At 39.6% G+C, this 16,490-nt stretch overlaps 1 protein-coding gene across 1 annotated transcript in view; it reads left to right on the top strand.

The window, feature by feature from the left end:
* NCEH1 (neutral cholesterol ester hydrolase 1) overlaps positions 1 to 8,827 on the top strand; it is a 67,894-nt gene extending 59,067 nt beyond the window's left edge. The window contains exons 4-5 of the mRNA XM_043874886.1: positions 2,796 to 2,967; positions 4,876 to 8,827. Of these exons, the coding sequence (XP_043730821.1) occupies positions 2,796 to 2,967; positions 4,876 to 5,493 (790 nt within the window). The 3' untranslated portion in view covers positions 5,494 to 8,827. The remainder of the gene's footprint in view (positions 1 to 2,795; positions 2,968 to 4,875) is intronic.
* Positions 8,828 to 16,490: the final 7,663 nt, after the last annotated feature.

Genomic DNA, 16,490 nt, shown 5'->3' with positions numbered 1-16,490 from the left:
TGGGGAGGGAAAAGGCAGAATCCTCTTTGAGTACTTTGCAGGGACACAGCCTTGAACAAAAGCAGCAGGTACCCGTGTCTGTGCATGCTTTCTTTGACTATACCGCTCATAAATTTCCTCCTGACTCAGTTTTCTGTGTCTGTAATGCTATTACAGAACTATTGTGATGCTTCGCAGGTCAATTCTGAGCTACTTTGAAGGTTCATCTTACACTAGGTGACCTCAGAAATATCTAGTTTGACTGCATTCTTCAGTCTGTGAAAATGGTATCCTTTCTTAGTGACTAAAACTAGAGAATGTTTCCAGAATGAACAAAGGTAAGGGGAGGAGCAGTTTAGGAGACTGACCTTCAGGGGAACCAGCAGAACTAGGTTGTTTACTCTGTTACTTGAGCCAGTTATTAATCAACTCTGGAGAAGGAAATGGCAACCCCCTCAAGTATTACCTAGAGAATCCCATGTACAGAGGAGCCTGGCAGGCTACATTCTGTGGAGTCGCAAAGAGTTAGACATGACTGAAGCAACTTATCACCATTAATCAACTCATAAGATTTGAGGCAATAGACTGTTTTTTAGATTATCAGTTCCTGTTGGTTCAAAAGTCACTAAGATCTTTTGTGAAACAACATCTGAACATTTGACTCACATGTATGTTCAGAACATAGCACAACATGTTCTCACCCCCTGGGCCACCAGCAAGACAGCCTCTCATGCTGTCTGGCACCTTTCTGAGACAAAACAGCCTTTATTTTCACACCTTGAGTCATAAAGTGCATTTATTCTTATTTCATTGAAAGAATTAAGAATTCAGCTTGGTAATAGTGAAATTAAAAAATTGAAACCTCATCCCAGAACTGATGGTAAACAGAATCATATAAGATGACTCCACCTATTGGACAAAGTGGTGTACTCCTACTCCTATCACCTATTATTAATAAATGAACCAAAGATGTGGGAGCTTCACTAAGGCACTGTGAAAATCAACTGGAGGAAAATAATTTCAGATGATTACTTGATCATCACAGATGGAAAAGTAGAAAAGAAATTAGATAACTTATTTTATCTGTTACAGGGCAACCACTAAGGGAATTTCTTATTGCATTTTATGTTTTAAAAAATGTAGTAATTCCTGAAAGACCAAGATATACATCACTGTTTATCAGAGTATTTCACAAATATTTGTTGATCTGATTGTGTCTGCACAGAATGTCAAGATTTTTTTGGTGGCTGCACTGTTTAGCTTTTGGGATCTTAGTTCCCTGACCAAGGATTGAACCTGTGCCCCCTGCAATGGAAGCATGGCATCCTAACCAACAGAGTACCAGGGAACTCCCAGAATGTCAAGATATTTAATTAACTATATATCTGGAATTTAGATGGGGGAAATGAATGGCCTATGTAGAGTAGTATAGAAAAAACTAATTTCTGATAATAAATATGCTAATTATAAATTTGAAATCAAAGGACTTGAGTATTAATTATTATTAGATTTGAATTAAGTAATTGGTTTCTATCCTACCTTATTTTGATTGGTGTTTGATTTATTTTACAAGTTAAATAGCTTTCTATGCCTCAGTTTCTTCATTTGCAAAATGAAGATATGTTAATACTCAAAAAAGGTTTACTAGATGGATGATTGTGTGCTCAGCACATTGATAAATATACACTGGAAACACACAGATCCTGATATCAGAGAACACACTCTTAAGAGGAAATACAGAAAGAAGTCATGCTAATATGAGGCAATATAAACAGCAATATACCCCAGCACAGAGAATTATCAAGGAATGGTTGCCAGCTCAGCCCCAGAAGCAAGTGGAGTTAAACTCAAGGAAGGCTTCTTGGAGGAAGCAAACTCTCAAGTAAAACTTAAAGGATGAGTGAGAAATAATAAACAAGGAAAGGAGGGTGGAGACATTGGGATGCTCCAAGCTGAGACTACTAATGGATTCATAAGATGACATTACAAGAGGGGCATTTGACAAAACCAAGTTTCTTGGGGCTCTTTGGGAATATCAGTCTTAACTAAGTGTACAGAGTAGAATCCCAAAGAGACTCTAATCTTGAAAAGTAAGGTGGTAGAAGAAGCCTCAGAAGTGTCCCAGAGGGCCTGCCATGGGCCTTCTGGAAACTTGGTTCCCCTTTTACTGGTTGACAGCTGAAATCTTAGTTTCAAAATTCCAAGGAGCAAACACATTGCTTGGGCTTAATGTCAGGAAGGCCTGACCTCTTTACTGGAGTATGACTTTATTTATCAAGTAAGTCATGAAAAATATCATGTGGGCTCAATAAACATGAGACCAATGAAGTGGTTAGTGCTGCCAAGTCACCTTCTAACCCAAAAGTGTTGTGAATGGAACACTGATTTCCAGAAATAGTATTCCAGAATCTGCTGTGGTTCTCTCTGTATTTTAATAATCAACATCTGCCTTTTACTTCAAATTTTTGTTATCTTCCTTGGTGATAGCTGTATATTTTTGTTTTGCTTGTTTGGTTTGGTGACTGATAGAAAAAATTACTATTACAAAATCATTGCATTTTTGGTAAACTGTTTATTTTGTATTGGGGTTCAGCTGATTAACAATGTTGTGATGTTTTCAGGGGAACAGCAAAGGAACTCAGCCATACATATATGACAAAATCATTATATTTTTTTAAACTACGCATTTGAATTGTATGAAAATGGTTTATTTTTATATTTATTATAATTCCTTACCTGTTTGTTCATGGTTTCAAAAGAACCAGTTCCCCTTTAACCTTTAAAAGACCTATAAAGACTTTGTGTTTTCTTCACAGATACAGGCTAGTTCCAAAGGTGTATTTTCCTGAGCAAATTCACGATGTTGTACGTGCCACGAAGTACTTCCTGCAGCCAGAAGTCTTACACAAGTATTCAGTTGACCCAGGCAGAGTCGGCATTTCTGGTGACAGTGCTGGTGGGAATTTGGCAGCTGCCCTGAGCCAACAGGTAACAGAGATCCCTGAGGGGCTGGTGAAAGGAGGGTGCATGTTAATGTTCAGCAGTTAGTACGTGTCCACTGGGCATGGCGAAGGCCTCGCCGGGTAGGCTGGTTACTCGGGGGCCAGGTTACTGAGATGACTGCACTGAAAAGTTCTCAGAGATCTTTCTGAAGTAGGAAGATGGGTCATTGAAAGAAGTGTCATCTTCGAGTTCTTGGAAAGGCCCTGATTACAATTAATGAGAGAGGAGAGCTAGCATTTTAGCATCCGACCCTTGCCCCTCAGGGATATGCATGGAAATGAAGTATTCTCTGCTCCTTTTCCATCTTGGACTTGAAAAACAGTATTTTTGCTTATGTTTCAATTGCTAAGATTGTTTCCTTAAACTTAGAGCCAAATTTAAAAATTTTAAAGTGTTTGTTAATATAAAAGAAAAAGTTAAATGTTAACTTTTAAGTTAAGTGGTTCAGCCACTTGAATGTTAAAATATATGTTAATCTGAGTTTTACTTCAGGGACTTCCCTGGTGACTCAGATGGTAAAGTGTCTACCTACAATGCGGGAGACCTGGATTCAATCCCTGAGTTGGTCAGATCTCCTGGAAAAGGAAATGACAACCCACTCCAGTGTTCTTGCCTGGAAAATCCCATGGACGGGGGAGCCTGGTAGGCTACAGTCCATGGGGTCATAAAGAGTCGGACACGACTGAGCGACTTCACTCACTCACTGAGTTTTACTTGGTTAAATTTTGTCTAGCTCTAATGGCATCCCAAAGTTTGGGCAGCTGTGTACATTTTTTCCCCCTCTTATGGATTAAATAAGAATAGCATTTCTATCTTCTTACCTCCAAATTTCTTTTGGTATTCTCAAATAGCATCTGCCTTTTCATTTGTGGTATGTCCTGACTTCTTCTCTTTTGCTGTAATTAAAGAACTTAGTTCTCCACTTGGCACTGGTGGGTTTGCTATCCACATGTCCTGGTGCACTGGGGAGAGAATCATAGGCTTTAAAACCAGACAGAACTGGGTGGAATCCAGGCCCCCTTAGGGGAGCTGTGCGGCTTTGGGCAAATCTCAGGAAAATGAGGATCGTGCCATCTGAATGAAGGGCTGTTGCCAGGACTTAGTGAGATGATATATGTACAGTTCTTGGCATGTTTAAAAACTGCTTTTACAGAGCAATTACATCTTCCCTCAGGATAGGGTTCTAAAGTCTGTTGTGAAACAAAATTGTTTGGCTGAAGTTATCTTGAAGATTGTTGAGTAGCCTGTGAAACACAGTGACCTAGAGCTGCCTTTTAGGTGTTATGTAAAAAATATATCATTTTAGACACTAGAATTACAAAATGAGGCAATCTATTTGCATTTCGGGGAGACCTGGGGGAATGGAGTTCTGCAGTAGTAGGGGTTCAGTCACATTCCCATCTCAGTTGCACTCTCAGACACACACTCATGAAGTACAATGGAAGGTGCACTGCCAGCATGATTGAAATTCCCTCCCTCTCACCAACTGTGAGGACTCTAGGCTCATCAGAGGAGAGACCCTGAGGTCCTATTAAAGGACTTTGGAGTCCCATCATCTGTTCATTTAGCTCTTCATACCCATGTCCTCTGGAAGAGTCAGACTAGTTTTTTCTCCCCAATAAGGTCCTGCCTTTTGGGGCCTTTCTTGGGAATACAAAACTATCCATCCATAACACCCAGCATGATGAGTATTATGCCAAAGGATAGATACAAAGAGTGTTGATGGGCGTTTAAAGACCTAAGAGATCACATACTTTCGAAGTGTTCACTCAAAACTATGAGTTGCAAACATCACACCTTTCTTAGTAAATATCCAACAGCTTGAATGGTGGTGGTGATGGTGGTGGCCATTCAAAATGAGATGAAATAATGTGTTTGCTTTTTCTTCTCCAGTTTAACCAAGATACCAACCTAAAAAACAAGCTCAAAGTGCAAGCTTTAATTTATCCAGTTCTTCAAGCTTTAGATTTTAATACACCCTCTTATCAGCAAAATATGAACACCCCCATTCTGCCCCGGTATGTCATGGTGAAGTACTGGGTGGACTACTTCAATGGCAATTATGACTTTGTCCAGGCAATGATAGTCAACAATCACACGTCACTGGATGTGGATGAGGCTTCTTCCCTCAGGGCCCGCCTAAACTGGACATCCCTTTTGCCCACTTCCATCACAAAGAACTATAAGCCTGTCATGCAGACCACTGGCAACTCCAGGATTGTCCAGGAGATCCCTCAGCTGCTGGATGCCCGCTCGGCCCCACTCATCGCAGACCAGGAGGTCCTGCAGCACCTCCCAAAGACCTATATTCTGACCTGTGAGCACGATGTCCTAAGAGACGACGGAATCATGTATGCAAAGCGTTTGGAGAGTGCGGGTGTGGAGGTGACCCTGGATCACTTTGAGGATGGCTTCCACGGGTGCATGATTTTCACCAGCTGGCCGACCAACTTCTCAGTGGGAATTCGGACTAGGAATAGTTACATCAAGTGGCTGGATCAAAACCTGTGAAGGAGTGAGATTTCTGAAAAGCTCGAGCCCCTCCTGACCTCCTGCACCTGCTTTGGAAAGACATTGACTCTTTAGTCGACTAATTTCTTCTCATTACTTATGAATTATGGAATCTCTATTCCCTGCAGACTTCATGTTAATTTAATTTTAAGAAATGCTTTTGAGTAACTTAAGTGCAAAAACATCTGAATCTGATTCTCTAAGTGGGCCAGTCTCTCTGTTCATGTTTTAATCAAATTACTACTAATGCCCACAGCTATAGACAGCAGGGTTAGGAGCTGGAATTAGGCTTGGGTATTGCCTCCATCAGGTTCTTTTTAGAAGAAATTCTACCCACTGTGGATGACCTTCAATGAGTAAAGAAAATGTGGGCTCTTCTTCAGCTTTCTAGAGTTTACTTTGAGTTTAGAGCAGTGTTAAATATGGGTACTTCAAGGTCAGTGCTGGGTACCAAATGCCCTCTGTTCTTTTTGGATGGGTGGCTTTGTTTCCTATGGGAATTTTGGCAAAGCTGTTCTAGCAAGGACAAGTTTCTCAAATGACTTTCTTCCTTTACAGTGTTAATTTATATGATAGCTATCTATAAGTCCAGTTGGATTATGATAATACTTGAAAGTTACTTTCTACCACTATTATTAGAAAATATGAGGTTGCATGCACTGGATATCTGCACACCATTGTTTTTTGGTTATGCCATCTCCCTGGGGGAGATCTTCTGGGAGCAAATTTATTTAGATTTAGAATAAATGTTCCTTTACAAAACAAGTAAAATAGACAAGTGAACCAACCCAATGTTTTCATAATGGCTACATCTGCTACATCTGACATAAGTTACTAAGAATAGTGTGTATATATATGGCATAGTCAGAGAAGAAGATACATTTAATATTAAAATTAGGAAAAATGCCTTTAGAGGGTCTAGTTTATTCTGGAAAACTCAACCTTTTCACTTGCGTAGCTTTAAAATGGGGCTATTTTGGTATATATAATGTATCATTTATTTTTTTAAGTTATTTAATGTTAATATATATAGCTAGACAAGATTTTTCAGGATAAAGTCAGTAAAGAATATTAAAGATAATGATGTTTTTTAAAAAATAACTACCTTAAGGTTTAAAAAAGTGACTTTAAAATTATATCCACAAATAATTTTATGGAAAGAGGTAAAATAGCTATTAATATTATTATATATTGAACATAAGGCCTAAATATTTTGATGTTTATATGCATAACAAATTAAAATAATTAGACACTATGATTACACCTAGTAAAGTCACCTAAGTTCATAGTTCAGTAACTTAGATGAGATACACATTGGTCATTTCTGCTCTCTGTGGTTGGAGGAGCTACTTCATACTCTTGTGGTGATACCCTTCATTATCACCTTCCAGCTAGGTCTGAAGTTACAACAGACCAAGTTTCATTTCATGTGAAGCCTTCACTGCCAGTGGGACATCTTTGGCACAGAAAGAAGCTCCAATTCTGATTCAACTTGACGATGTTTTTGCTCCTTCCTGCCACTCTTCCTACTGCTCCAATCTGTGCTTCTTTCAGGCACTGCAGAAAGCAGACATACAGCCAAGCCTTGATATAGTAAATTCACCAGTGGAAAGAAAGTAGAACCTTTTTACTCATTTGGAAGATAGGTATTTCCTACTTATGAGGATGAAATAACGAATGAGAATCTGCATATTTATTGTTCATTTATTATTTAAGTTACGAGCATTTTATGTATGGAAGTAAATGCAACAGTGAGTATATGTGTGTGTGCCTATGTGTGTATAAAAATAATCATACAGATTAACCTGCTAATGGACTCAGGCAAGTCACTTACCGTCTCTGGGCCTTTTATGCCTGTCCTCTAAAATCAGAGAATTGAACTTTATAAGGTATCTTCCAATTATACATTCCAACCATTTTGTCAGACTGGCAAATTGTATTGGCTTTTTCTTCAACAGTGTTTTGTTTTGTAGGTCATTATTCCATATACACAGACATATGCAGGATCAATTTTTTTTTCCATGAAAAACTTGGACTTTAGTTCTTATTCTATGATAGCTAACCTCCTCATTTAATACTATTCTTTTTTACATCATTTGAAGGAACCAATGTTTGGATCTTATTTTGAGGTTATCCATCTCTAGGGAAACAAAGAAAATATAATTCATGCACAAAATTCCTTAAAATGGCATTTCCCCCCAAAGTTGTGACCCAAATTTTATAGTAACTATAGACAATAAATCTAGCCCTTCTAGATCTCCGAAGAACTCTCTCAGATGAAAAGAGAGAGTGAAAGAAAAAGGGGGTCAAGCACTGTTTCTGATGAAGCATCTCGAGTTTCATTAAAGCTTATATTAGGAATTCCATGGCTGTCCAATGGTTAAAATTTGGCCTTTTCACTGCCATGGCCTGGGTTTGATCTCTGGTTGGGGAACTAAGATCCTGCAAGCCATGTGGTGAGGTCAAAAATAAATAAAGCCTTTATGTATGTGATAATGTATCCCACCTTGCTTGAAGGTCTTCCTTGAAATTTTCCTTGGAATAATAATTGGGAATCATGATACACAAGAACCACTAGATGCAACAGAGGCTTATTGTTGTTTAGTTGCTAAGTCATGTCCAACTCTTGTTGTGACCCCATGGACTGTAGCCCACCAGGCTCCTCTGTCCATGGGATTTCCCAGTCAACAATACTGGCGTGGGTAACCGTTTCCTCCAGGGGATCTTCCTGACCCAGGGATTGAACCCACGTCTCCTGCACTGACAGGGGGATTCTTTACCACTGAGCCACCAGAGAAGCCCACAAGAGAGGCTAAACCAACCAAAATCTGAGTGCTGAGAATTCCTTTGGGAGACACACAGAGTTTATGTTGAAGCTTTTTCGGTTTGAAATGAGTTTATTTTAGGTTTTATTCTTATAAAAAAAAAGTTCATGCTCCGCAAATCGATTTTTTTAAGTGTTATGGCTTTGTTTTCCCATTTTAAGAAAAGAAGTGGACAGTCTTTTTATAATGTTGTTTGTGAAATGTGGACATAAATATATGATGAAAAAATCTTAAAGTGCTACAAAACATAGTGAAGTATAAGTTAATCTTTTATCATTGATTTGTGAAGAAGTTAAAGACTTGTATAATTATATTTGGGAATATAATATTTTGTGCATGATCTTTTAACCTTTAACTTTTTGCTTATTTCTCACTGCAAAGGGGAAGGCAGATTTTATGAAGGATTTTGGTAGCCAATCTATTTTGTAAGACAAAAATCCACTGTGGAGGTAGGAAAGTATAAATCTGTTTTGATTCATGTTTGTAAATAAACTGTCTCTGTCTGGGAATGTGCCTCTTTCACTTCCCCTCATTCATTTTCTGCTTTTCCCATCTCCCTTTCTCTCCATATTCCAGGTCCCCTAGCCACAATGCTGCACAAATCTTTGCCCCCTGGACTCCAGCTCCCTTTCAATTACTGAGAAGGGCTCAGTGGCCTCCTTCATGGCATTCATTTCATGTCTGGATACAGTATGTGCTGCTCATACTGGAAACCTGCCTTGAACTGGCTGGAATATTCATAAAAACTAGGCAGACCCTGCAACCATCTCAGGACTTTCAATACACATTAGGGGTGTATCACAGTGCATATGAATTTGTATTTAAACAAGTTCAACCAAAGAAGTATTGATACCACAGAAGGCAAGTTTTCACACTAACCCTGACATTACAAGCAAAGCGAATAATTTCACGACTGAGTTTGTTATGCTCAGTTTAATTCAATATCATAGGAATTAACAAAAATTTTTTTCAGAATAAATTGTTTGATTTGGTTCTAAATGGTCACATACGTGTGGGTAAATTTGGTTCTAAATGGTCACATACGTGTGGGTAAATTAGATTTTCCTATTCAATTAGAGTTATTTTCATCTTCTCCAACAAAACCTCTGATAAGTGGCTATATTTTGCTGGCAGGATCCATAAACGGTTCCAACAGTTCTCCTTTGGGGCATTTTAAATGCACTGTATGTGTTTTAGTATTGCTTTTTCTTGTGATCTTTCTTTTTTAATCCCCATTTTAAAAAATCTCATATTTTCCAACAGATCCCTTATTTAAATATCTAGAAGATACTGATATTAGCATAATATTCCTATGATTTCAGAGGCTGGAAATGTAAATATGATTTATAGTAGGCATACATGTATTGCTCAGCCCTGTCACTCAGCACCAGCATTTTGTCATTAGATAGAGAGGCTGGTGACATTTTGTGTCTTGTTTGGAATGTTCCTCCCAGATTTTTCAGATTGAGAGCTCCATCTTCTCACATAGACTTTCTACCCAGACTAGCTATTTGTTACTGTTTTTCTTTCATAAGAGTAGAGTTTTCCAGCTGCTACTTGACATGCAATGGTTTAATATATGGACTGTGGAGGCAAATATGAGAATCCAGATGGCTCCCGTTAGGCCAGACATTAAAAAGTTTTGTAAACACATAAAACAATGCCACACTTCTCACTCGTTTGTGTTTAGAAAATTTAGTAACTTTTTTCCCCCCATAGTATATAGCTTAAGGTAACATGTAATAACTAAGTACATTATTAACTATTGAGTTAGCCAGAAATTTTAAGATGTTATGGAAAAACATAAATTAATTTTTAGCTAATCCAATATGTTTAAAACTTCTCAGTTTTAATTTTTTTTCAGTTTTAATTTTTAATACAATAAATATCAATAAAGTTCATATGAACAGCTACTTGGGGTCCTCAGTATTTTTTATAAATATAAGAAAGTTATGAGACCAAAAGAGCTGAGAAGTGCTGTCATATAGCATCATCTCTTGGCAAGCCCTGTATATGGTGCTAGGCTGCAGTCAGCCAACACCAACGTACAGTTCTGCACGCACACGTTTCTCTTACCTAGCACTCTTCTCTTCACTTGCTCTTGCCCTTCTTTGTCTTCCTTTGCCAGTCTGCCCCAGGAAGCCTGTCCTAACTCCCCTCTCCTTGGGGTTTTTAGAGGTCTCTCCTCTGCCCCATATTGCACTCAACACATAGCAGATGATTGCCAGTTAGTGGGTCTGACTCCCTCACAAGACTGTGGGATCCTTGATGCAGGGTCAAGTCAGCATCCATTTTATAACTTCAGTGCCTGACACAGTGCCTCTCATGGAATAATCACTCAATAAATCTTTGCTGAACAAATGTTTTTATGCTGTCACAATTAAAACATAGTGTTATTTTCAATGACCTAAAATTATGCCCGGTGCCATTATATATATTTGCTTATTTATATTTGTTTGTTTTGGTTTTCCACGTCGTCCCCCCCCCCCCCCCAATGTTTTTCTTTCTACTAATTCATTAAAGACATCTGGTCAACAAATGAAATCCTGGTGCCTACAGAATATTTTTAAAATTCAAGGCAACAGCCAGCAGAGGGCGCTCTTGAAAGTAGATGGCATTAGCCATCCACACAGCAGCTTGTTTCACCTGGAATTTAAAAAGAAATTTCTTAACAGCTGATAAAAGGTAATGACTACCCACTCCAGTATTCTTGCCTGGAAAATTCCATGAACAGAGGAGCCTGGTGGGCTACAGTCCAAGGGGTTGCAAAGAGACATGACTAAGCAACTAACACTTTCTTCACTATGAAAGGTAAGGGGCTTCCCCAATGGCTTAGCGGGCGAAGAATCCGCCTACAATGCAGGAGACACAGAAAATGCAGGTTTGATTCCTGGGCCTGGAAGAGTTCCCTGGAGAAGGAAATGGCTACCCACTTCAGTATTCTTGCCTGAAAAAGCCCATGGGCAGAAGAGCCTGGTGGGCTACAGTCCGCGGGGTCACAAAGAGTCGGACACAACTGAGCACCTCACACGCACCTAGAGTAAATGACTGCATTTTCAAAGCAAAGCAAAACTAAAAAGCACTCACACTGATTCTTTGTTAAAGCATGTCTCTGCCCACCGAAGTGTTTTGTCTTTTTTTAAAAAAAACATGTTTTTACTAAAGGTAGATATTTGCCATCCATTTGGGAAAAGGCTGACAGAAAAACAGTGTTCTTCATTTTTGTACCATTTAGTAGAGCAGGAAGTATAGGACCTTCATCTTTTGTTGTGCTTGCTGGCCAAACCCAGCATCCAGCGCTGGATGAATCCTTAGGTGGGAAGAAACTGCCTTTGAAAACAATAGTTAAGGCAGAGCTAGATAGCCTTTAAAAGTTAAAGCACATTTTCAATTCAAATAACATTCATCAGTGACATTTTCATATTGCTATCCTTTAAAAAAGCAGATATGTTCCACGGGCTTCCCTGGTGGCTCAGTGGTTTTAAAAAAAAAAAAAAAAATCAGTCTGCCAATGCAGGAGACATGAGTTTCATTCCTGAGTGGGGAAGATCCCCTGGAGAAGGAAATGGCAACCTACTCCAGCATTCTTGCCTGGAAAACCCCATGGACAGAGGAGCCTGGCGGTCTGCAGTCTATGGGATTGCAAAGAGTTGGACACGACTAAGCAACTTAGCATGCGCACGCACACACACACACACACAATGTTCCATGGTTAAGGGAAAAAGCTTGTCACCCAGCTCACGTTAGAACAGAAGAAATGGCCTGTGCTAGAATTCAGGAAACCACAATTTCAGTACTAGCTCTGCTAGAAATTTCTCTGTGAATTTAAGTAACTTTTCATTGGTGCTTTGGTTTCCCCATTTAAAATTTATATTTACCCAAACTTTCTTATTCCCTGAAAATACTTGAAGCTGCTGACAATGTAAAAATATAACAAAATAGTGATATAGAAATAGGAACTTATAGCCAAAGAAAAGAACAAAAATATGCCAACTATAAAAATCAGTTGTGGTTAACTTCTGGTTTGGCTCTGAGTCCCCTGGCAGTTAAGGAAAAGAGTAAAGAACATGATTAGTGATTTGGTATTTCTATCAGTGTTCCTGAGGCAATCCAGTTTCTTGGGGCTGGTATTTCCCTAACTGAATTTAAAAAAAAATCCCTCCTTGCAACTTAATGAAAAAATGTCCTTAATTATGTTAAAGCAAATACAATAGGAACTCAGCTATTTAGTCAATTTTGGTGAAAACTGAGGACATTATTTTAAACCTTAGTGTATCCATATGTTCACTCAATGAAAGTAATAGTGCTTACCCTACTGCCTGCCTCAAAGGACTATTTAAAGCTAAAGAAGAACTTTTTTTTTTTTTAAGTTATGGGTTTGTTGACCTGAAATAAGTCGGCAACCAAATATTTCTCCAGCAAAAAATGAGTTTATTTGGGATCAACAGGAATTGCAATTCATGGTCTGCAGCCAAGATGATCCACATGCAAGTCCCAACATGGCAGGGAAAGGAGAATGCTTTTACAGAGAGGAAAAGGAAATTGGTAGGACTATGCAGTAAATACCCTGGAGAAGGGAAAGGCTATCCACTCCAGTATTCTGGCCTGAAGAATTCCATGGACTGTATGGTCCATGGGGTCACAAAGAGTCAGACACAAGTGAGCGACTTTGACTTTCATGCAGTAAACAAAAAGCTGGTGGCTTTTCGTTGTCTGAATTGTTGTGGGGAAGAAAAGAGTCTGTTTTCTTGTTGTGCTGTGCTTGGTTGTGTTCAACTCTTTGTAGCCCACCAGGCTCTTCGTTGAGTTCTTTCAAATCCTAAAAGATGATGCAGTGAAAATGCTGCACTCAAAATGGGCCAGCAAATTTGGAAAACTCAGCAGTGGCCAGAGGACTGGAAAAGGTCAGTTTTCATTTCAATCCCAAGAAAGGCAATACCAAAGAATGCTCAAACTACCGCACAATTGCACTCATCTCACACGCTAGTAAAGTAATGCTCAAAATTCTCCAAGCCAGGCTTCAACAATATGTGAACCGTGAACTGCCAGATGTTCAAGCTGGATTTAGAAAAGGCAGAGGAACCAGAGATCAAGTTGCCAACATCCACTGGATCATCAAAAAAAGCAAGAGAGTTCCAGAAAAATATCTACTTCTGCTTTATTGACTATGCCAAAGCCTTTGACTGTGTGGATAACAAAAAACTGTGGAAAATTCTTTTTTTTTTTTTCATTTATTTTTATTATTTGGGAGGCTAAGGAAAATTCTTAAAGAAATGAGAATACCAGACCACCTGACCTGCCTCTTGAGAAATCTGTATGCAAGTCAAGAAGCAACAGTAGAACTGGACATGGGACAACAGACTGGTTCAAAATTGGAAAAGGAGTACATCAAGGCTATATATTGTCACCCTGCTTATTTAACTTATATGCAGAGTACATCATGAGAAACTCTGGGCTGGAGGAAGCACAAGCTGGAATCAAGATTGCTGGGAGAAATATCAATAACCTCAGATATGCAGATGACACCACCCTTATTGCAGGAAGTGAAGAAGAACTAAAGAGCCTCTTGATGAAAGTGAAAGAGGAGAGTGAAGAAGTTGGCTTAAAGCTCAACATTCAGAAAACTAAGATCATGGCATCCAGTCCCATCACTTCATGGCAAATAGATGGGGAAACAGTGGAAACAGTGACAGATTTTATTTTGGGGGGCTCCAAAATCACTGCAGATGGTGACTGCAGCCATGAAATTAAAAGACGCTTACTGCTTGGAAGAAATGTTATGACCAACTTAGATAGGATATTAAAAAGCAGAGACATTACTTTGCCAACAAACGTCCATCTAATCAAAGCTATGGTTTTTCCAGTAGTCATGTATGGATGTGAGAGCTGGATTTTCAACAAAGCTGAGCACCGAAGTATTGATACTTTTGAACTGTGGTGTTGGAGAAGACTCTTGAGAGTCCCTTGGACTGCAAGGAGATCCAACCAGTCCATCCTAAAGGAAATCAGTCCTGAGTGTTCATTGGAAGGACTGATACTGAAGCTGAAACTCCAATACTTTGGCCACTTGATGTGAAGAACTGACTCATTTGAAAAGACCCTGATGCTGGGAAAGATTGAGGGCAGGAGGAGAAGGGGACGACAGAGGATGAGATAGTTGGATGGCATCACCGAGTCAATGGACATAAGTTTGAGTAACTCTGGGAGTTGGTGATGGACAGGAAGGCCTGGCATGCTGCAGCCCATGGGGTCGCAAAGAGTTGGACATGACTGAGCGACTGAACTGAACTGAACTGAGGCTCTTGTCCGTGGGGTTCTTTGGGCAAGAATTCTGGACTGGGTTGCCATTTCCTCCTTCAGGGGGTCTTCCCAACCCAGAGATTGAACCTGCATCTTCTGTGTCTCCTGCATTGGCAGATGAGTTCTTTACCTACTGAGCTGCCTGAGAAGCTTCTGTTTTCTTGTTGGGCTCTATTGTTGCCACAGGGCACAAGAGCACCCTTGCTCTGGTCTCCCAACTCTGTTTGATTAAGGTTTTTGGTTTTTCACTTTTTACAAGTTAAATTTTTGATATTATTAAATGCATCTCTCTAGCTATATTGCTAATAAGATTATTGGCTTTCTGTTATTTTACTGATGCCAAGATGAATAAAAGCAGGGGGCATCATGGGTAGCTGCATAGAAAAATGATTAAAGATTATACAAGACACTTAACTGATTACTTCCAGGGAGTAGTAACAACTTTGCTTCCCTCTGAAATCTTATAATGACTATGCATTATTTAATATTTAAAAAGAGTAAAGGAAAAATCAATCTACTCTTAAATAAAATCTATACAGTATAGGGTATGCAAAATGACTCCACATATCTATTCTTATTTCCTTTTAGTGGTGATTTAGTCCATATCTTTGCAAGTCATCTCTTGTAAGAAATAGATGCTCATTCAGGTTAGCTTAAGTAAGAGGGGAGGTTTATTGTAAGAATACAACCAGAAATCTTCTGTACATCCAAGATAAAAAATGAAAGAAAGCCTGGTCTCAGGGAGTTTGGTACTGAAAATTCAAGAAGCCAGTCTTCTTCTGTCTCCTAGTATATCTAACTCATGCTTCTTCCTTCTTGTCCTTCCAAATACCTAACTTCTCTCAGCAGACAGGCTTTCTTGGCTTGCTTTATTAATCCATCTTAAGTTTGTATGATCAAAAGTGACCAACAACTCTGAATAGGGTTAAAGCACCTACTACTGACTTTCTAAAATGTTTATGCTTCTTAAGCCAGCCCGGTCAAGCATTAATCTGCATGCAAATCACCTGGGGATCTTGTTACAATGCAGATCCTAATTCAGTAGGTCTACATGGGTCCTGAGACTCCAAAGATAATCCCCAAATGCTGCTGGTGGGCAGACCACACTTTGAGTAGCAAGGCCTACTGAAGGTAGCAAGTGCATATTTCTGTGAGAAAGATATTGGTGGCTAGCCAGCCAATGATATGGGTTGAATGTAATCATTTGGCCCGGGGTAACTACAAGACATGGCCACTTAGCATGAGCAATGGATGGACGTAGAGTCTTTGAGAAAGTGTGTAGATACCTCACAACAGACTCACTCTTATCTACATCTGAAGTTGCCGCAGATGTGACCCAGCTATATACAATAAGAAAGCCCTCTCTCCCTGTTCCCAGTGAGCAACCATCTAAATAAAATCAGGTCCAAAAGTAACTCTGATTTCCTCAGCGATCACAGTCTCCAGATGACGAACATTTTCCCTTCAGGTTTGCTGATCTCAATTCCAGTTGTTGTTTCTCACCGTTTTGAACCGATGGGTGATTGTGCATGCGTGCTAAGTTGCTTCAGTTGTGTCAGACTCTTTGTGACCCCATGGACTGTAGCCCGCCAGGCTCCTCTGTCCATGGGATTATCCAGGCAAGAATACTGTAGTGGATTGCCATGCCCTCCTCCAGGGGATCTTCCCGACCCAGGGATGGAACCTGTGCCTCTTATGTCTCCTGCATTGGCAGGTAGGTTCTTTACCACTAGCACCACCTGGGAAGCCCCAGTGGTGTGATCAGTGGTTCCCAAACTTGAGATTCTGATTCAGTGAATCCAGTGTGGGGCCTAGACATAGGGATTTTGAACAAGCTTCATGGGTCATTCTGATGCATCATTGCACCCCAGT

The sequence above is a fragment of the Cervus elaphus genome, chromosome 19, assembly GCF_910594005.1.
Source record: "Cervus elaphus chromosome 19, mCerEla1.1, whole genome shotgun sequence".
NCBI lineage: Eukaryota > Metazoa > Chordata > Mammalia > Artiodactyla > Cervidae > Cervus > Cervus elaphus.
This window is presented reverse-complemented; position numbering and strand designations above follow the sequence as displayed.